At 41.4% G+C, this 22,624-nt stretch overlaps 1 protein-coding gene across 1 annotated transcript in view; it reads right to left on the bottom strand.

Annotated features, from left to right (window-relative positions):
* PCNX2 (pecanex 2) overlaps positions 1-22,624 on the bottom strand; it is a 302,267-nt gene that overhangs the window by 120,015 nt on the left and 159,628 nt on the right. Inside the window, exons 20-21 of the mRNA XM_021696119.1 lie at positions 5,332-5,473; positions 1,087-1,264 (exon numbers count right to left, since the gene is read on the bottom strand). Of these exons, the coding sequence (XP_021551794.1) occupies positions 1,087-1,264; positions 5,332-5,473 (320 nt within the window). The remainder of the gene's footprint in view (positions 1-1,086; positions 1,265-5,331; positions 5,474-22,624) is intronic.

The following is a 22,624-nucleotide window of genomic DNA, read 5'->3' as shown; positions in this document are numbered from 1 at the left end:
TCTCGAATACAACGTATGCGTCAGAAGTAATAGCATGGAGCAAGTGACAAATGGAGGGACTCAGGCAACTGAAAATTCAGTGTTCAGCCAGAGTTATAAGAAGAAATGTGCATGTCTGATAGGATGACGGTAATTACTCATGGGACATCGTTAGGACAATGTGAGAGTTCTGAGATTTTGTGACCTAAAATAAGCAGAGAGAAAGGTAGAAGGAAGGAAGAAGTAATAAAGAGAAAAATTAACAGAACTGATTCAAAAAGAGGTAAAAAAAAAAAAAATGAAGTTCAGGAAAAAAGATCTTAAAATTTTAAAAAGTATTGACCCAAAGCGGGTAGGGTTTGGTTGAGTCAAGCTCAGAATGGAAACCTGCAGTTGCCATATTAATGGGGTATGAGGAAGCCAGATGTGAAATGAGTCAGTGTGTCAGGGTTCATTTGCCAAGAGTCGTTCTAAATCCTTTCTCATTTCTGTTTACAAACCTCGGCTTTGTGAGATGCTCAGAATACACTTGGCCAGGGATCCAGAGGATTTTATCGCCCCCCACTACCATGTTAGACATTATTTCCATCCCCATAAATTTGCCTGAATTGTGATTAGGATTTCTCATTGCTGGTGTATCAATTACAACAGATGAACTCTGGACCTGATAAAAACCAAGAGAATGAAAATACTCCCAGGGACCGGGCTCTCGGGCACCGGGTCAAAATTTCACCTCAAATGCTAGCCAGTTGAAAACAAAAAAATCAGTCTGGTCGCTAATCTTTAATTCAGAGCATTTTGAGGTCTAGGGAAGTTTTATAATGAGATTGTTAACAGAGACGAAGATCATAAAGTTTCAAAATTTCAAGCAACACTAATGGCTAACTCATTTTAATTAGTGATTTTTGGCAAATAACATGGCATTTTCATATTCCATGGGGAAATATTCCTAAAATGGAAGCAGGAGTGTGACACGCATATGTAATTCAATTTAATTTCATTCCATAATTTTTTTTAAAAAAAAGAAAACGTTTACAATTCTTAAAACCTGTGACAAGAAGCCCACCCTTTAAATTTTAAAATGAAGAAAACAGAGAATTAACTTGCCTTGCTAAATAAAATGGACACCATGAAGAAATCCAGTAAAAAACTCTCTGAAATATCTTTGTAGTCAAAATGGAAAAAGATCACAGTGAAGCCCAAGTGAATAAACTGGTGAGCTGGGTTACAGAAAGAGGTCCGCAGCAGCTTCATGCCGGCCACAATCATCAGGAAAATGTCCCAGCTGTTGAAAAGGAGAGAAAGGGCTCAGTCAAAGACTGCCTGCAAACTATCAGGTGAGTTACAATAGCTACCGTTTCGTGAGCATTTACTGTGCACAGTGCGCTTTACAGGCATGAAAAGCCACGACTGCAGTGGGGCGCTGGGGAGGGGGCTCTGTCATTATCCACATTTGTCAAAGGAACAAACCCAGTCTCAGAGTTTGGGTCCCCTGTCTAAGGTCTCACAGGGTGGGGCGAGGATTGAAATTCAGTCTCCGGGAACTCTGGAGCACAGACCCTTTTCACAAGAGGCAGCTCCTTCCTGCCCCATGATTTTCACAGTCCCCTGTCCTTCAGCAAGGACACAGGGCTCCCTTGCATGTTGTCCCTCTTAGCATCTGCTCAGTATAGGCTTTTTTATTATAAAAGAATCCTACAGAAGCAGTGATGTCATAATAGTTAATATTAAATTCTGAAAATAAGAAAAAAAAAGCAGTATCTTAATAAAGCCATTTTTGCCTTTACTGTTAATTTCCAGTATTTTTCAGCATATTTATTATCCCCAATGAACATAAGCTCTCTGAACTCCCTTTTTTTTTCTGCTGAAAATGATCTCATCGACTTTTTTTCCCCATGGCACTGGCCTTTTTAGTGAAGGAACTCACCAAAGGAGTCTGGTAAAGAGATACTAGGGCTTTGCTTTGAGGCCTGGACTCCTGGATGCTCTTGTCTAGGGAGTCAGGTTATTAACCCGTGTAGAGAGCGTGTGTTATGTGCACAATTCCAGCAGATGCTGAGGCCAACAGTGAACACTCTACCTACCTTGAGCTTGGAAGGTTAATAACAGCTTAGAAGTGCCTGACAGAGCAACCAGCTCCTTTCTGAGGGGAGGTTTTGCACTTTAGGCAGATTCCTGCCCAACCCCCCCCCATAAAATCCTACTTGGGAACTCAAAAGAAAGACAGAAATGGGAATGCTTTCTGGAGAATGGTGGCCCTTAAAAAAAGAGAGAGATATTCTTTTTCTGGCTAAATACAGAAACCTGGAGCTATGCCTCAATTTCCCTAAGCCTAGAAGGATCCTAGGCTCTGGACCTTTACTAGCATTACTATCATCTTGTCCTAGGATGAGGATGTTCAAAAAGTGCTTTTAAAGCCTTTGCACCTATCAGGTGCAAAATTGACATTTTTATTGTCAAAAAGATCTGGTGTTGGCAATTCCATCTGCCTCCATGTGATATTCCATATGACTTCAAACCTAGGGCTGCAATTGTGCTCTCTCTGCCCCAGGATGTGCCCAGTGAGATTTGCTCAAGGCTCTTCTGAGAAAAACTAGCCCTTGATTACATGCAGATTTGGGCTGAGTGGGAATGTTTTCCTATAACTTTGACATAAAGCCTTTAGGGTTCTTGCAGCGAGGTTGAGGACTGCTCCATAACCCATCTTTCTTTTCCAGTGGGCAGCTAATGAACCTGACAAAAATACAATATAAAAATATGACTTTGGGTCCAGTTGCCTTTGACGACAGCCCAGAGTACAAGAATCCCTGTGGGAGGGGCGCCTGGGTGGCTCAGTCAGCTAAAGGTCTGCCTTCAACTCAGGTCATGATCTCTGGGTCCTGGGATTGAGCCCCGTGTCAGGCTCCCTGCTCAGTGGGAAATCTGCTTCTCTCTCTCCCTCTGCCCCTTACCCCTCTGCTTGTGCATGTCTCTCTCTCTCTCTCAAATAAATAAAAAAGAATCCGGATGGGATACCAAAAGAATATTGAAAAAAAAAAAAGAATCCGGATGGGATACCAAAGCCCAATGACAAGGCATCTCAAGATAAGGGGTATTTTGGTATTTTAGGGGAGACTGGTGATTTTTCTGGGTTATTCAGACCAAATCTAGATTGAGGGTAAACTCTAACTCTCTATGACTATGGTTCAAATGAAGAGCATTCATTTTATGTTTATTAATGATGACTGGTTAAGACTATGGAAGGTCTTAAGGACTGATGTTTATAGCCTTTGTAACATTGCAATAGTAATGGTTACAGTTAAAATCGTTCATAGATGATTGTAGGCTCAGCTGAAGGTTTAATAAAGGCTTATGTAGCAACCAGTGAACATGGCCTGGGACAGCTGCAAAGCACCCACTTCGATCAGGCTGGGAAATATAAATACCTAACAAGACATCATGATTCACTCACTCGCCCATTTACCAGCCCCCACTCGCTCATCCATCCACCCAGCCTTCTACCCTTTACTAGGGAGTTGGTATTAAAAGTTGAATAAGAAACAGTGCCTGTTATTGAAGACTTCACTATCCGACTATCTGGTACAGTGGTTCTCAATGCAACCAGGGTGGGGGCGAGGCTTCTGAACTGGAAACAGGTTTCTAGGTGATACTGACATACAGCCTCCTGCTGTCCTGCTTGGGAACAGCTGGTCTAGTGGGGTACTTGAAATTATTTTCTAAGCCTTCAGATGGATGCCTCAAGAATACAAAGCAATTGGCAGTTTGGGGCTCTAAGAAGAATAATCCTGCTGGTATCATCTGGGATTTGAGAATATTTGTAGGTACAGAGCTAAGGTGATATTTTCTGACTTAAGTGTCTGGAAAAAAAATTACAGGGAGATAGAGAGTATTATTACTCGAAACTGGACTCCCTCCAAACTGTTTATGTGACTCTGCCTGATTCCCAGCGCTTGCGTCTGTCCTTTGCCAACAGCCAGAACTGGTGGGTCTCAACCTGCAGGCTTAGATTGAGGTCTGAGTCCTGATGTTGGAAAGCGACAACTTTAAATCCTTTAGTTCATTACCCTGAGGGCAGCACTGGTGTCTTCTTTGCCACTTTGGTGCTGATTGCGAGCCCTTGTTCTAGAAACTGAGGCTCGGCTTTGTTCCGGGAGGTCACTGGGGTCAGCCAACATTGTGCATACTGGAGACACCTGCCACTAGGAAAAGCACTTGATGTTTTGGATGGGGAGGCATCTCCCGGATTGGGTCCCACCCACACTGTGCAGGAGGGCTACATTCCCATCGTCTTTTTCTTTATCCAGTGAGACTGATTTTCATCCCTGGATCTGAAGTCTAGGATTTTAAATACCAAATATGACTTGCCTTGGTCTAACAGAAGTAGGTCTGAACTGCAAAGAAGGCAGAATCTGATAAAGACAGGAAGGTTATACAATCATTTCATTTAGTGTCTGCTCTGTGTGACTATGAATCTACTCAAAGTCCAAGAGAGTATTCAAATGCCTTTTATCTCAGCTTGCTCAATCTTTGGCAAATATTAATTAATTTGTCCTCATCACACCCTGAAAGGAGGCAGGTTTGAATTATTATGCTTGGGATTATGCATGAGGGTTGACTTGGGTGCATGATGTTTAAGTAACGTGACTTAATAAGCAAATCTGAAAAAGGATCTCTTTTGCATTCTCCTACTCAAACTTACTTGACCAGCAACTTCAACCTTTTGTTGGAACAACAAATCCACCAATTATTGAGTAGGATTTCCATTTGCAAATTCAGAGTTAATTTTAATATATGAAAGCAGTAACTCAACTGCGCACCGTTAATACTTTGCGAAAACATGGGGGCATCTTGATGGCATGACGTCTCTGTGCTCCATTTTTTTTAATTGGGAGGCTTCTCCGGATAAATGCAGAGAGATCAGTGACAGTGATTAATCTCCCCCTCCCTCAAGCACAAAATGATGGAGTATTCGCTAAATGAAATGACACGAGGCTGTTCATAAAGCTCTGAGCATGATGGTAAGAACTCCAGGAGCCCCCGGCATCATACTGTGCTTCCGTCATCTTATTAAAGCTCACTGACTAAGCTTTTGCAGGAGGATTTTCAGACTGACTGTCATTTATTCACAACATCACTTCAACCACATCTAGCTTCCTTTTCAGCTTGGTCACTCTACAGTAACCATCAAGCTCTAGTGAGTTTGAGTAAAAGACCACCGCGGCCTCCTTGCACGTGGCCAGTAAATCAGTAGATGCACCTTGGCTTCTGCTGCAGCCTGTTTAGAGAAAATTCACTGGATTTTGAAATCATTGTGATCGAAATCATGATGAGAATAAACCATTATCCACTTACTGGGTACCAAGTCTCCGGTAATTGCTGATTGAAAATGCATCAATAGTGAGGGCATTCAAAATTATTGCCGGATACAAGATATATTTTTCAAAATACTGAAGCCAAACATAGAGTCTTTCAAACCACATTAGATGGGCGACATCTGAAAGAAACACAAAAACCACTTAGAACAGCCACTGATCAAGTTATTTTTCTTTAAGTGCATGTAATAAGAAGTAATATCCCCCCTTTAGTTCAAAAGCTGCGGATTCAGACTCCAGATACTAGATATGATCTACCAATTTCTTTCCAGGCAGCAACTCTTTGCTTTGTTTCTACATAGATCATAAATAATAATATACAGGCCAGTATCCCCATTTTTCAAGTCAAGTGATTTTTCCATATATAATCATTACTGGGACCAATGAAATAAGTTGTCATATAACATCAAGGCATCTCAGAGTAAGCAAGGGTAGACAGTGAAGGATGAAGGATTGAAAAAACAATCCAGGGGCCCATCTCCTCTTAAGCTGGGGATACTTCCAAGGCTGGGCTCTCTTCTCCCGTTTTATAGTCTTTAAATCTACAATCAGATCCCCAGGCAATAGATACAAATAAGAGAAAGCTGATCCCTAGGCCCTGTCAGGATGAATGTGTGACATTCTTGTGAACCCTGGTGATAGAGGGAGCACCACAGGGAATGAAGCCTATTCCCACGAGGGCTAAGGTTTTGAGGTTTGCGTTCAGATTCTACCAACCACTGGTGTGTGTGATGGTGAACTGTTAACTTGATCTTCCTGAGCCTGTTTTGTGCGCCCCGCCCATCCTCTGAGTCTGCTACTGGGGAAGTGACTGCCCCTCTTTCCATCCACTCATGGCAGGGGAGAAATCTGCTCTCCCCCAGGATGGGGTAATATGGAATGCATACTTGTAGTGCCCATTGCCCATCTCTGACTATTTTTCTCTGTGAGGATGGGGAGTGGCTGGTCCAATTGGTCAGAGCACCAACTTCCTTAGGCCACAGCGTCAGCGGGAGAGGAAAACTCAACCCTGTGGCAGAGTGGAGCTCTGCTCTGCTTCTGGCTTCTGCGAGGAGAGCACGCCTGGTTCGGCCCAGGGCCCGAGGGGAGGCCTAGCTCATTCCCCACTGAATCTCTCTGCTGGTCACTGTGAGGCTGACGTGGATGCCAATCCACCAGCCAACAGCCAGGCGAATGAACCAGATATGCCGGGGACTCAGTTGCCTCCACAGGAAGTCTCAGAGGCCAAACCTCCAAAGGGCAAAGCCGACTCCACTGAGCTTCTGAACTCACATTCCTCCACCATTCATAATATAAAATTTATACCCCCAATAATCTATAGTAAAAAAACAAGAAAGCCCCATACTTTTTACATTATTTGAATTGCACAAGAATCAACTCAGGAAAGACAAATAGGTCACACTCACTGTGTAGAGTGACACAGCAGCGATATGGCCTGTCCCCTCCAGGTGTCTTAACCAGTTTTAAGACACAAATTACCTGCTTCCAACATTTTTCACTAGGATTTTATGTAAAGAGTCTCAGAAAACAACATAAACACACACGTACTATACACACAGAATCGGAAACTGGTATTTTACTTTCTTGTTTATATGGCTTACATATCTATGCAAGAATGTATTATCATGACCATAAAAACACCAAAGCTGTCTTCATTTGATTAAAAGTATGAGAGGTCGGTATTCAGAAATCTTACTCAAAAAGAATTAATTTGAATGAGATAGGAATGGTGAAGATGGGTAGAGTGGGAATACTTCATGACATGGGAAATAATAAGAATAAACATCCCAATGATTAATTTAATAAGTAGATGAGAGAGGCAACAAGAAATTATCAAGATAAAAAAAATTTTTTAGCGGTAAATGAAACAGGTAGGAAGACTGGGTATTTACCCATAGAAAATGAAAACATTAATTTGAAAAGATACATGCACCTCTATGTTTATTGCAGCATTATTTACAATAGCTAAATTATGGAAGCAGCCCAAGTGTCCATCAACTGATGAATGCATAAAGAGGAGGTGGTGTGTAGGGGTGTGTGTGTATGTGTATAATATATACATATTAGAATATTACTCAGCCATAAAAAAGAATGAAATCTTGCCATCTGCAACAACATGGATCGATCTAGAGGTTGTAATGCTAAGTGGAATAAGTCAGAGAAAGACAAATACCATATGATTTCACTCATATGTGGAATTTAAGAAACAAAAGAAACAGAGAGAAAAAAAGAGACAAACAAAAACCAGACACTTAAATACAGAGAATAAACTGATGGTCTCCAGAGGGGAAGTGGGTGAGGGGATGGGTGAAACAGGTGAAGGGGATTAAGAGTCCACTTACCTTGATGAGCACTGAGTAATGTATACAATTGTTGGATCGTGGTATTGTACACCTGAGACTAATACAACACTATATGTTAATTATACTTCAATTAAAAAAGTATATATACACAATGGAATATTACTCGGCCATAAAAAAAGAATGACATTTTGCTATTTGTGACAACATGGATGGAGCTTGAGGGCATTATGCTAAGTGAAATAAGTCAGAGAAAGACAAATACCGTATGATTTCACTTATATGTGAAATACCAAGACAAGTGAACAAAAAACCAGAAATAGACTCTTAAATACAGAGGAAAAAACTGGTAGTTGCCAGAGGGGAGTGGAAGAGGGGCTGGGCAAAATAAGTGAAGGGGATTAAGAGGTACAAACTTCCAGTTATAGAATAGATAAGTTACAGAGATGGAAAGTACAGTATAGGGAATACAGTCAGTAATATTGTAATAACTTTGTATGGTGACAGATGGTGACCACACTTACCATAGTGAACACTGCGTAATATATAGAATTGTCTAAGTTATACACCTGAAACTAATACAACATTGTATGTCAATTATACTTCAGTAATTAAAAAACAGCAAGAATGCTGGGTAGGGATTTAACTTTGGGTATTCTTAATGGTCAATGTGTAGCATTTTCTGGTGTAGATTTGGAAATGAGTTACTTCATAAGGAATTAAGTTTTTTACTTATAATTAATGAAATCTAGGTATATTATATATTTTACAGATAGATAAAAGGGTTTTCATCTTTTGTGACAGTATATGACAATTTAGAAACACAAATCTTTACCATCCATCCCCCATTTCCTTTAGGTAAATGACGTTAACCCCTACTTCCTAGAGAAAATTGAGGCTATTAGGCAAGAATTGCCTAATCTTCCCACCCTTCAACTACCGATTTATTTATATTCACATCTGCCTTCTTGGTTCTCCTGAAGCCGAGCTCCCACTGATGCTTTGGGTCTCACTCCTCTTGATATCTGGTTCAGGAGTCACACTCCCCAGAGGAACTCTTTCCTACTGGCAAGTGGCAAGATTCCAGTCTTTGCCAAATTGAAAACTTGCTTTCCACTCTGCACCTCCTTCTTGTGTTCACTCTGCCCTTTTTTGCACAGCTTCTTGGAAAGGCTGTGAATGTCTGACAGTCCCAGGCCCTTGTCTCCTACTTGCTGCTGACACTTCTGCCCCTGGGTGTTTGCAGCTACACCTGCCCAGAACAGTGTAGGATGCAGCCACCTGTGACTTCCTAAATGACAAATAACTGATCCTTCTTGGTCTATCTTACTGGACCTTTCTAGGCACAAAACATCACCGGTCCTTCCTTCTTTTTAAAACTCTGTCCAGGGGCACCTGGGTGGCTCAGTTGGTTAAGTGTCAACTCTTGGTTTCTGCTCAGGTCATGATCTCAAGGTCGTGAGATTGAGCCCCATGGTCAGGCTCGAGCACAGGCACTGAGCATGGAGCCTGCTTAAGATTCTCTCAGGGTGCCTGAGTGGCTCAGTTGGTTGGGTGTCTGCCTTTGGCTCAGGTCGTGATCTCTAGGTCCTGGGATCAAGCCCCAAGTTGGGCTTCCTGCTCAGTGGGGAGTCTGCTTCTCTTTCTCTCTCTCCCTCCCTCTGCCCCTCCCCACCGAGTGTTCTCTCTCAAATAAATAAAATCTTTAAAGAATTCTCTCTCTCCCTCCCACTATACCCCCCCCACTCACACTCTTTCTCTCTAAAAATAAATATAAAATAAAAAAAAAAAATACTCTCTGTCCTTAGCTTCCCCATGCCACCCACTCCTGCTTGCACTTAAACCTTCCACCCTACTCTTTCCATTTTCTCTGCAAGCTCCTCTTCCCTTAGTTGGTCATTTGCTTTCCTTGGACTTCTTTATTATTTTTCTCTTTTTCTTGAGCTGATGCCCTCAACACCCTTAACTTTAATGATTACTCCCATGCTGATGACACTTGGATCTGTAACTCAACCTTCCATCTGTCTCCTGGACTCCAGATCTCAATACTCAACTGAATAGCTTCATCTGACATCCCTAAGGAATCTTCAAATACATGTCAAAGACTGAACTTGTCAACCTCCATGCACCTGCTCTTCCTGATGCATTCTTTATCTTATTTAATGGCACTTGCATTCACTTTAGTCATGCAGGCAATATACCTTGGAGTCATCCTAAGTCAGTTCTTCTCAATCATAGCTGCACCTTGGAATCACCTGGGAACAAGGCTGAAAGACACTGTCCTAGATCTGCGATGCTCAAACTTCGAAATGCAAATAATTCACTTGCTAAAACGGGTCTGATCCAATGGGTCTGGAGCACAGCCAGACATTCTGCAGCTGTCACTCTGTCCCTCTCTGGAGTCATGATCACCAGTTTCGCACTTACATTCTATACTTAACTGGTTACCTGAATTAGCCGCGCTGGAGTTTTGAAGACCTTTTCATTCAGCTTTTTTATATACAGAAACCTGCACAAATCACACATGTTAGAGCTGTGTCCCTAGCACGTGGATGAAGAAATGCTCTTGAAGCTCCCCACCACCTGCTTACAGTCACTGCTCCACACGGTAACCACTTGCCCCAACCCCAAACACCACTGTTTAGTTTGCCTCCTATTCTCTTGTATCTTTGCTCAACAATTTTCATGAGATTCAGCCACCTTTGTGTGTCTCATTGTCATCCTTTTGTTTTCACTGTGTACTAATCTGGGTGAATATACACAGGTTATTTTTCCAGGCTACTGTTCACGGGCATTCATTTTGTGAATGAACTGTAGAGTGCTGCCACGAACATTCTGTTATATGCCTTTTTTTTTTTTTAAAGATTTTATTTATTTATTTGACAGAGAGAGAGATAGCTAGAGCAGGAACACAAGCAGAGGAAGTGGGAGAGGGAGAGGCAGGCTTCCTGCCGAGCAGGGAGCCCGATGTGGGACTCGATCCCAGGACCCCAGGATCATGACCTGAGCTGAAGGCAGACGCTTAACGACTGAGCCACCCAGGTGCCCTGTTATATGCCTTCTGATAAACATGTGTACATTTCTGTGGGGTACAGATCTAGGTAGAGAATTGCTAGGTGATTAAGTGTGTGTATAGGAAGCTCTCGGAGATTTTCCACAGTTACAGAGCCAATTTATACTCCCGCAAACAGTGCAGAGAGTTCCTTCTGTTTGTTCACATCCTTGCCAAAACATTTTCTCTCTCCTTCACTTTAACCACACTGTGGGTGTAGAGTGGTATCATATTATAGTTTTAGTTTGCATTTCCCTGATGACTAATGTGGTTAAGTACCTTTTCATATGTTTACTGGCCATTTGGATTAACACTTTTGTGAAGTGGCTCTTCATGTGTATCGCCTGGTTCTCTTTCCTCTTGGATAGGTCTTTTCTTTACTCATTTTTAGGATTATATGTCTTTTCTTTACTGATTTTTAGGAGTTCTTTATATACCTCAAGTATGCGTCTTTTATCAGATACATGCATCAGAAAGCTCTTCTCCCACTTTATGGGTTACCACTCTTAATAGTACCTTTTGTAGAAAAGAAATACCTTATTTGAATATGCTCCAACTTTTTATTTTGTTTTTCCTTTTGGAGTCTTTTGTGTTCTGTTTAAAAGACAAAGATCATGACCACATCCTCCTACATTTTCCCCTTAGACTTTATTGTTTTACCTTCCACGTTTAGATCGGCAAGGTATCTAGAATTGATTATTGTGTATAATGTAAGATAGGGATTGAGGCCAATTTTCTTACCTTGTGGCTACCTAAGTGACCACCACTATTTATTGAAAATAATTTCTATTTCCTCCTGCATAGCCGTGAACTACGCTGTTGCACATGCCTTTCTATGTGCTGGATGCCTTCCTGCAATGTCCTGTATTTCCTACTTGAGAAACTCCTAATCTTTTTACAGAACCTGGCATCTGGCCATCTGGAGTTTTCCTTGTCCCCTCCACACCCCCGCCCTTGCCATTATTCCCAGGACAGTCGCTACCAACGTTTGCCAGGGCAGCTCATTCCAAGTGTCCATCCCAATAGAAGGGTTTAGTCACTGACAGTGTTTAGAACTGTCAGTACATGGTGAGAGTAAAAAGGAATCCAGATTTTAACTGGCTTTATCATTGTTTTCAAATTCTTGATAAACAATGCACCTCCCCCTTTCTGCCTGCTTCTGGGTGGACCCTGCCATTTCCCCACCCTCAGTGGATCCGCTGCCCCATGTAGCGGGTACCTGTGAGGCATCTGGTATCGGTATATGGTATATATTACCTTTAGTTTTCAGGCTGAATACATTATTCCTTTGTGCCATCACTATGCACTGTGAAGTCTGTAATTAGAGTACCTGTCACACTGTGGAGTATTCATTTAAATATTAATCTCCCCACTGGACTGTGGGTTTGTCAAGAGTAGATCTTGTCTTTAGGACTAATCCATGTCTTCATCTGTTGAGTATTTCAAGTCCCTATGGAACACCTGACCTAGAGTTGGGGTTCAGTAAATGTTCATTTACTAGCTTATCCTTTTTTGTGTCCAGAGGAATTCTGAATAGTTAAACTGAACAAAGAGAGGCTTAAAAAAGCAGCCCGCCCCCACCCCCAGAATTACTTTTTGAATACAAAATGAAAAACTTTCGAACTATAGCATATTAAGCAGTCTTTCCTATTTTAGTCTCTCATAAAGTACAATCAGTTACATTTAGGTTTCCTTCCAAACAAATTATTTTTTCTTATTTCTCAATTTATATTGAGAAAATATATGTTAGATTGAGGCCGTCACATCAAATGCAACTCAGCTTGCTTATAAAAATACATTTACAGAGTCCTATCAACATTTGTCACCAATTCGGAGAAACATGACAACCTTAGCTAGATTCCTGCAAAAATATGTAAATTAAGGAAATACAAGCCAACCTCATGCTGCAGGGCTTTTAAAAAAACATCTGAATTAAAAGAAACATTTGAGTAGCTCATCACCATAGAATGCCCAGTGCCATTTGGATGGGGGAGTGTGATCCAGGCTTTTAAACGCTTGTCACATTTGCTTTTAGATGATGATATTTTCCAGTGAGTGGGGATAAAGCTGATTTGAGTGCAGGGACACCATCCCATTGCAGTCTTCCCAAGGATTTACTGCAGATAATGATAACCAATATGGGTTTTCCATAAGAATTTTAGTTGATCCTTCCGGGAGACACATAAAGCAATGAATTTCAAAAATATATAGGAATCACTAATAAGCTCTGAATTCACCATCCATGTCTTTCTAAATATTTGAGAGCAAAAGTACTTATTCAGTGAGATTTAACCCTCTGTGGTACCTGGGAGGGGGCAGGGGGGACATGTGTGAAACTATAGCAAAGACACACTTTGAGGCAGGTAGCTAAGATATTCAAGCTCTAGGAAGTCTTAGATTGTAAGCACTGTTCTGCTGTCTGACTTTGGAAGAGCAAAGTCATAAAAAGGGCATTCAATATGGCCACAATAACATACGTGAACAGCTAAGGCCTTGGATCTTTAAAGGTAATGACTGGTTCTCTAGTTAGAAGCCAACAGATGATAGCTACAAAGGAGTTCTATGAAGGATACAAAGAAATTCCAAAGAACTAGAAACCAATTCATTCAGAAGTCACAAAAACTTCTATTATTTTTTTAATAGCTCCCCAAAAAGACTGAGCTGGAAGCCAGGTCACACTGCATTATGCATCTCTAGTTTACAACCTGAGGTACTGCCAGGGAATTAAGGTGACAAGCGAATGTGATATGGAAGCTCCCACATACAACCCACTGGTGAATTCTGAATCTCTAGATGAGAGGACAGAGGGTACACTTCACGCTGTCTGCATACACCAGCAAGCTCACGGACACATACTGCATGTTAAGGGAAAATCATTCTAGGTAAAATGCATCCCAAACCACGGCTTCCCTCGCTGATGTTCAGAACAACATCTAGCCAAAGCAGGGGTGGAGAGGGATGTGGAAAGGGGGTTAAAATAAATACATAAGAATGACAGAGTAGAGAGCAAACCCCCAGAGGGCACCACCTCCAAACTTTTGACTTCGGATTCTGCTAATCCTTTATGTTGAAAGAAAATTAATTTCCCTTTAAATTTTACTTACCTCTAAACTCCTTCTAGCAAGTTCGGTTATTCATTCCAATGAAATGTTACAATCTCTAGGGCACCTGGGTGGCTCAGTCGGTTAAGAGTCTGCCTTCGGCTCAGGTCATGATCCCAGGGTCCTGGGATGGAGCCCCATGTTGGGCTCCCTGCTGAGGGGGGACCCTGCTTCTCCCTCTTCCTCTGAGCCTTCCCCCCACCACCACTTGTACTCTCTCTCTCACACTCACTCTCTCTCTCTCAAATAAATGGATAAACAAATCTTTTTAAAAAGAAATGTTACAATTTCTAGATTGTTTTTGTACTGAATGTTTATGTTTGGAAGTGGAGGGGAAGCAAATAGAAAGATGAATAATAACACAGGAGGAACTAAAACCATAGTATAATTCCAGAATTCTGAATTCTCAAAGACTAAACTCAATCCTTTTTGATGGGGTGACCATGGAAAGCTAATAAAAAGGAAAGCTCACAGAGGTAGTAGCATGAGAAACATGTTTCTTAGGGCCCCAAATTGTTTCAGTATTCATACAAAGTCGAGTTAGAAAGAAAATCTTTGCAGTGGTATTTTATAACTGTCTTTGTGTAATGCCCTGAATACGCACAGAGGCCATAAAAAGACCTTACTTGTCCATTAGTATTTCTCTTTTCCCTGGAATATTAGGCCCGTGAGGAAAAGAATGCAAACTAACTATGCCATTTACAAGTTATATACGACTTATTACAAGTGAGCACTTTAAATTTTCTTAAGGCCGTTTCAGGTTGTGTTTTATTTAGATGCTTATGCGACTAAAATAAGTCCTTCCTCGATAATTAAAAGTGAATCAGAAATCTTCAGGATGTTTTTATCTTTAGGAAGATAATTTTCTCCGATTCAAATCTTGAATTACGATCGAAGCTGCAAGGATACGTGGCCTCCTGCTTTACAGGAACAAGGTGTGTTCCTAAGCATTCCCAGACGTGCGAAGCTCAGTTCATATGGCCCTGTCACCCTGAGGCATCTAAGGTGGAGACACTCTGCAAAATGGAATTACCACATCCAGGCCGGTGGCACCCCCTTATTATAGGCGATCGCTTTTCCCTACAAGTGCTTCTCCCTCCTGTCTTTCTCTCTGGGCCAAATCTCAGTTTGAAAAGTCCTTAGCACTATCCTGTACACATGTCAGGGTGCATTCTCCAGAAATAGGCTTCACTTCCAAAACCAATAGCATGAAGAGGGTAAGTAATCATTCTTAAATGTAAAGCAAATCACAATACACTGCTGTTCAAAGCCCTATAATTCTGCTTAGGATAAACCCAAGGTCCCCATGACCTTTCTGTTCCCATTAGCCAACACAGGGTGTGCCCGTGGATTCCTCTCCTGCCTGGGATCCTGGAATCCTCTTCCTCCACTTTGAGGGCTAACCCCCTCTTTCTCCTTCAAGCCTCAAATTAAATGTCACTTCCTCAAAGAACCCTCTCTCTCTCTCAGATCTCAATCAGGATCTCTTTATACTCCTTCCCTTCGTTGTCCTTTAAACCCCGTACATGTGCATTTCTCTGTGTGATGAATATCCAGCCCTCTGCTACAGCCAGGGGGCTGGGCCTGTCTTCCTCCATCATTTTCGTCCATAGGAGCCATTCAGTAGATTCAGGCAATGTACTGATTAATTGATTAATAGCTCAATGAACTAAAGCAGACACCTGGTGGGACAGAGGGTGAGAAGCTGGGGCTCCCGTGGTGTGGCACTGCCTGCCTTGCAGGGCTTCAAGGTTTACTGCTGGCCACAGTGCATTTCCCTTCCAGAAGGTTCAGCCTAGGGTGAGGCCATGGCGGCCACACTCCTCAGCGCGTCCCCAGCATTTGGCACCGTCCCTGGCACGTGATGGGTTCTATCATTATTTTTGAACCAATCAATACCTATTATCAGGTTAGGCAAACCTCTCAGAGAAATACAAGGTAGTGAAGAGCAACATTCAGGCATCAGAATATTAAAATTTACATGTTTCAAGGAATACAATTTTTAGTTGTTTCTTTAGCGGTTTTTTGACTCTGGGTCATGCTAGGAAAATTATTTTTCTCTTCCCAACCAAGATTATATAACTTGACCTATATTTTCTTACAGCTGCTATTCTGGTTCTTTCTTTCTTCTTTTCCTCCTTTTAAAAAATGTTTTAAATCTTTAATCCATCTGGAATTTCATTTGATACGAAGTCTAACTCGATTTTTAAAAATGTTTAGCTCATTTCCCCAAAACTTCCTACTGATTTTTTTCATCAATTCAATGGGAATAAAAATGCATCCTTCACATCTCCTCAAAGGGATAGAGAAGCTCTCGGGAGAATCAGTGCGATAATGTGCTTTCTCCTCTTGACAGAAAGGTCCTCTGCTAATATAAAACCATAGTATTTAAAACTAAAAACACTATTGAAATCTTTTTTTTTAAGATTTTATTTATTTATTTGAGAGAGAGAATGAGAGAGAGAGAGCACATGAGAGGGGGGAGGGTCAGAGGGAGAAGCAGACTCCCTGCCGAGCAGGGAGCCGGATGTGGGACTCGATCCTGGCACTCTGGGATCATGACCTGAGCTGAAGGCAGTCGCTTAACCGACTGAGCCACCCAGGCACCCACTACTGATATCTTTTATTACTTTTTCACATGAAGAAGTTTAGGTCAAAAATTTTCACGTGAAAAGCGTTCAGAGCAGTTTTCAAACGTTCTTCCTATGAGCACAGGAAGGGAGACACTTGTCATTAGAACAGCCGTCCTGCCAAGAGCAAGGATTCTGCGCTTACTAATTCTTGCATTCTCAACACCGAGCACAGCACCTGGTACGTAGCAGGTACTCAAAGAACGTCTAATTTACAAAATCAGGTTTTCTCTCCCAAGTGAAGTGTGATGTGTGTGTTACTTAAATTATAAGATCGCTCTAAAACACTGCTTCTGTTTCTCCACTGGCGTCTCCATATATTTGCTATCACAGGGTGCTCTGGGGCTTCAGCTCCTTCAGACCAGACCCCAGTGGATGTACATCAGGGAGACTGGGTCAGCCACTTGTCACGGTGGCCTCACCCACGGTAGCTGAGAGCCGACATCATTCCTCCAGATGGCCAGCCCATGGGGCCAACAGTGCCCAAAGAAGCTGCATTCCATCCTGCATAAATCATATGCATATTTAGATTTCCCGATTGTTAGTGTTTCTACACCTCTCCAATTATTGGCCGGCCGTTCATTTGACTTCCATGTTGTTGGAGATGTATCGGCGGTCTGAGAGAATCCCACCGGGTCCTTGGGTAAACACCCTGTGGCTTGCTGGAGAGCTGAGGTTTGCAGCTGACCACTGAGCTCTGTCCCCAGACCTTCTCCTGCCTGATGCTGGCCAGCACTGGCCTGTGCTGAGTCTCCAGGCCTCCTTCAGCCTCGCTCCCCTTTGAGCAGAGGTAACTGGGTTCCACTTTCCGTGTTTGCTGCTGCAGGTGTGAGCCTGGTTCCACTCCAGTCCCATGCAGCCACCCCCAGCCTTGTGGAGACTGACACAGAAAGCTAAGGCCCCCAGCTGACTAGAAGGAGGCCAGCCAGAGAGGGAGAGTACAGAGGAGCAGTGCCTGGCAGGGAGGGAAAGAAAAGGAGAGGAAGAGAGGGTGCGTGAAAGGAATAACAACAGAGGGAATTATTAATCAGGCAGGCTTCCGCCCAACAGGCTACGTTTTGACATATCAGCTCTGAGCCATTTTTTTGGCACCTGGCATGAGCTTTCCTATGGAAGCGTCATAGCACGGAAGACTGTTACTCAGCTAACATTCGTTCAGTTCACGCTTCAAACTATTTTAGTTGCTTTGAATTAAAGAGATTTTGCAGGGTTTTCCAGGTCTGTAACTACCCCCTGATGTTAGCATCTTTTTATGTGGGGAAGGAAAGGGGAGGTAAGGAATATATTCTTCTTCCCAGAACCATGGCGTCTCCTCGTCACACTCGCATAGAGATCGTCCCAAAGACCCCAGCAGGGCCTTTATGTTTTGAAATCAAACAATGCCTGTCATGCCATTTTTACATAGATTATTGGGTTTGATTTAATCACCATAGAAATTCTGTGAAGGAGGTCATTCAAGTGGTACTATCACCTGTTGACCCAAAATGTCAAAACCATAGAACATAAACATCTGGATTATAAAGGGCCACCAACCACCTAGGACAATGGATGAAATGAGGCACAAAGCAAGGTGCAAAATGAGTGAACTTCAGAACTCTGGGGAAGAGGAAGTGTAGTAGGCACTTAGTGAATACATTCTTGATTAATTTCATGCCCCAACAAATCTTCCTTGTAGGAACCCCCAATTATAAATGACAGAGTTGAATCATGATGGTTAAGCAGAATTAATATGTGACATAGCCAAAATTTGAGGCCACTCTGAGCCATGGCACTTTAATTCCCTCCTTAGCTTTCCAAAAGCTTCCTGCAGGGGAAAATCTGGTCACCTACAAAGGACCAGGGGGTCAGGAAGGCATCAGACTTCTCAACGGCAGCAGTGGAAGCTGGAAGATGATAGGACATTACCTTAGAATTCTTACGGAAGTGTTTACATCCTCAGTTGCTACACAATACAAACTATCCAGTAAGTGCAAAGTGGAATGGAAATCCTTTGAGATATGCAAAGTCTCAGAAAATTTCCTTCCCGTGCACCCTTTCCCCTGGAGTGACTGGAGGAGGTGCTTCGTTCACAAAGAGAGAGTAAACACAGAACAATCGGAGCAGGTTCCAGGAGGGAGTCTGGGGAGGATGGAATTCATAGATAAAATGACAGGTTTGCCTGTATGGAAAATTGAACTGAGAGATATTTCCCATAGCTATTGGAAAGGCTAGCAAACCAAGAACAGATATCTGAGCAAGAAAGGAAAGGTAATCGTGGTATACTACTGGACTAGAAGTGAGCAACAATTAGACTTAATAGAAAAAAAAAGTCCTGAGTATTTGTTCAAAAAAATATTAAAACTATACTGTGAGGAAGGAGACAGGGAAATTGTTAATGTGCAAGGGAATATAAGAGAGGAATCCTTCTCTTTCATTACAGGAAGTCAGTAGATAGGCAAATCTGAAATATCAAGAGACAGCAGAACAAGCAGATCACGTAGAAGAATTATGGTAAATACCAGAAGAAATATCTAAAGAGTGGAAAGACATTTTTTATGGACAGGCAGAGTCAGACACGGTTGGAGGGGGTGCGAGTTAGCAAGAGTCTGCTGCTTGTCATTACAACTTGTTGTATTTGATTTTTAATCTATGTATCACTTTGATATAAATGAAAAATACATTGGAAAAAGCAACATCTCTCAGAACCACGTCTCTGACATGTAGAAACCAGTCTATCCAGAAATCAACAGGCAAGATTTGCCAACACACAAAGGAAATCACATTTAAGAATGACAAAATCAGGACTCATTTGTGACTTAGTTTCGTGATAGTGATTTTTTTAAGTTACAATTTCGATGAGATTCTCAACTGGTATTTTTTATAATTTCTATAATCTTTTATCCATGTATTGTAGTACATCCAAAAATTATAGCTTAAGCTTTTTCAGCAACCATTTATTTTTTTTTGCAGAGGAATGAGCCTGTTTGTATATATTTTATCACACACATAATACCCTTGAGTTCTTCAAACCAGCCTTAACCTTACAAGGCTTTTTTTGCCCACGTCAGCCTATAGGAAAGTCTTCTCCCAGGGAATTTACAAAGCACTGATCATTCACCCGTTCATTCAACCAATATCACTTAACACCTACTGTGCACCAGACATTAATTCAACATTTAGTCCTAAAATTCATACATTTTCCATTTTATATGCATATCCACCCAGTTGGAACAACTTAACCACTGAACATAAAATTAATTATAACGTTTTCACTTAGGGTCTGGGCCTTCTACTTTGCATTTCCTGCAAGGCTGAACATAATGCTGGCCCCACATGGCTGTGTGTGCAGCAGTCATGGCTCCCCCATTTTGGGACAGCCAAAGGCTTACTTAATATGTCAGAAACTCTTTGATAACAGAAACCACATCTTAGTCATCCTAACTCAGTGGTTCACAGGCTTCATAACATGTAGGAACCCAGTAATCCTTTTTTTTTTTATTTTTAAAGATTTTATTTATTTATTTGAGAGAGAGAGAGAGCACAAGCGCAGTGAGGGTCAGAGAGAGAAGCAGACTCCCCGCTGAGCAGGGAGCCCAATGCAGGACTCGACCCCGGGACTCTGGGATCATGACTGAGCCGAAGGCAGACACCTAACGACTGAGCCACCCAGGCGCCCAAGTAATTCTTTTTTTTAATGAATAGGAAATTCAAAAGCATTTTCTAAATGAATAAATAACAAGTGAATGTCAATAATGGAATTATTCTTTATCTCAATCTCTTTTAACCCCATTAAAAAGCCCCTTTGATGGTAAGAATAAAGTCATCAAATCAGAGCACTTCAACTTTTCTTAAATTCCTAAGAGCCAAGAATAATAATATGGAAATTTCTTCTCAGAGGACCATGTGAAAATATGACCCAATTCCATGAGTCCTTTTCAAAATGACATCATTCCTTTTGAAAGTTCTTAGATAAAACAAATTTTCTTTTGGGGGGGGTGCTGTTTTAGTTTTTATTTTAATTCCAGTTAACATAGAGTGTTATATTAGTTTCAGGTGTACAATATAGTAATTCAACACTTCATACACCCCCCTGTGCTCATCACAACAAATGCCCTCCTTAATCCCCATCACCTGTTTCACCCATCCTCCTGCCCACTTTCCCTGTGGTAGCCATCAGTTTGTTCTCCATAATTAAGAGTCTGTTGCTTGATTTGTCTCTTTCTCTCTGTTTTTCCCCTTTGCTCATTTATTTTGTTTCCTAAATTCCACATATGAGTAAAATCATATGGTATTTGTCTTTCTCTGACTGACTTATTTCACTTAGCATTATACTCTCTAGATCCATCCATGTCATCGCAAATGGCAAGATTTCATTCTTTTTTATGGCTGAATAATATTCCATTATATGTATATATCACATCTTCTTTACCCATTCATCAATCAATGGACACAAAGGTTGCTTCCATAATTTGGCTACTGTAAATAATGCTGCTATAAACATAGGGGTGCGTGTATCCCTTTGAATTAGTGTTTTTGTATTCTTTGGGTAAATACCTAGTAGTGAGATAGCTGGATCGTAGGGTAGCTCTATTTTTAACTTTTTGAGGAATCTCCATACTGTTTTCCACAGTGGCTGCACCAGCTTGCATTCCCACCAATAGTGCATGAGGGTTCCCCTTTCTCCACATCCTCACCAACACTTGTTGTTTCTTGTGTTGTTGATTTTAACCATTCTGACCGGTGTCAGGTGATACCTCATTGTAGTTTTGTTTTGCATTTCCCTGATGATGAGTGACATTGAGCATCTTTTCATGTGTCTGTTGGCCATTTGGATGTCTTCCCTGAGAAATGTCTGTTCATGTTTTCTGTCTATTTTTTTATTGCATTATTCATTTTTTGGGTGTTGAGTTTTGTAAGTTCTTTATATATTTTGGATACTAACCCTTTATCAGATATGTCATGTGCAAATATTTTTTCCCATTCCGTAGATTGCCTTTTAGTTTTGTTGACTGTTTCCTTCATTGTGCAGAAGCTTTTTATTTTGATGTAGTCCCAATAATTTATTTTTGCTTTTGTTTCTCTTACCTAGAGAACCTACCTATCTAGAAAAAAGTTGCTATGACAGATGTCAAAGAGGTTATTGCCTGTGTTCTCTTCTAGCATTGTTATGATTTCGGGTCGCATATGTAAGTCTTCAATCCATTTTGAATTTATTTTTGTGAATGGTATAAGAAAGTGGACCAGTTTCTTTCTTTTGCATGTTGCTGTCAAGTTTTCCCAACACCATTTGTTGAAGAGATGGTCTTTTTTCCCATTGGATATTCTTTCCTGTTTTGCTGAAGATTAATTGTGGGTTTATTTCTGGGTTTTCTATTCTGTTCTATTGATCTGTGTGTCTGTTTTTGTGACAGCACCATACTGTTTTGATCACTACAGCTTTGTAATATAACTTGAAGTCCAGACTTGTGATGCCTCCGGCTTTGCTTTTCTTTTTCTTTTTTTTTAAAGATTTTATTTATTTATTTGACAGAGAGAGACACAGCAAGAGAGGGAACACAAGCAGGGGGAGTAGGAGAGGGAGAAGCAGGCTTCCAGCAGAGCAGGGAGCCTAATGCAGGGCTCGATCCCAGGACCCTGGGATCATGACCTGAGCCTAAGGCAGACGCTTAATGACTGAGCCACCCAGGCGTCCCTGCTTTTCTTTTTCAAGGTTGCTTTGGCTATTCAAGGTCTTTTGTGGTTCCATACAAATTTTAGGATTGGAGGTGCCTAGGTGGCTCAGTCGGTTAAGTATCCAACTCTTGGTTTCCACTCAGGTCATGGTCTTGTAGTTGTGGGATCGAGCCCCTCATCTGGCTCGGAGTCTGCTTCAGATTCTCTCTCCCTGTCCCTCTCCCTTCCCCTCTGCCCCTCCCCCAGCTTGCTCATGCTTTGTCTCTCTCTCTCAAATAAATAAATAAAATTTAAAAAAAATTTTTAGGATTGTTTGTTACAATTCTTGAAAAATGCTGGTGCTATTTTGATAGGGATTGCATTAAATGTGTAGAATGCTTTGTGTGGTATAGACATTTTAATAATATTTGTTCCTCCAATCCATGAGCATGGAACGTCTTTCCATTTCTTTCTGTCTTCTTGAATTTCTTTCATCAGTGTTATATAGCTTTCAGAGCATTGGTCTTTCACCTGTTTGATTAGGTTTATTTCTAGGTAT

This window comes from Neomonachus schauinslandi, chromosome 6 (assembly GCF_002201575.2).
Source record: "Neomonachus schauinslandi chromosome 6, ASM220157v2, whole genome shotgun sequence".
In the NCBI taxonomy this organism is placed as follows: domain Eukaryota; kingdom Metazoa; phylum Chordata; class Mammalia; order Carnivora; family Phocidae; genus Neomonachus; species Neomonachus schauinslandi.
The sequence above is the reverse complement of the archived record's forward strand: the minus strand, read 5'-3'. Positions and strand labels throughout refer to the sequence as shown.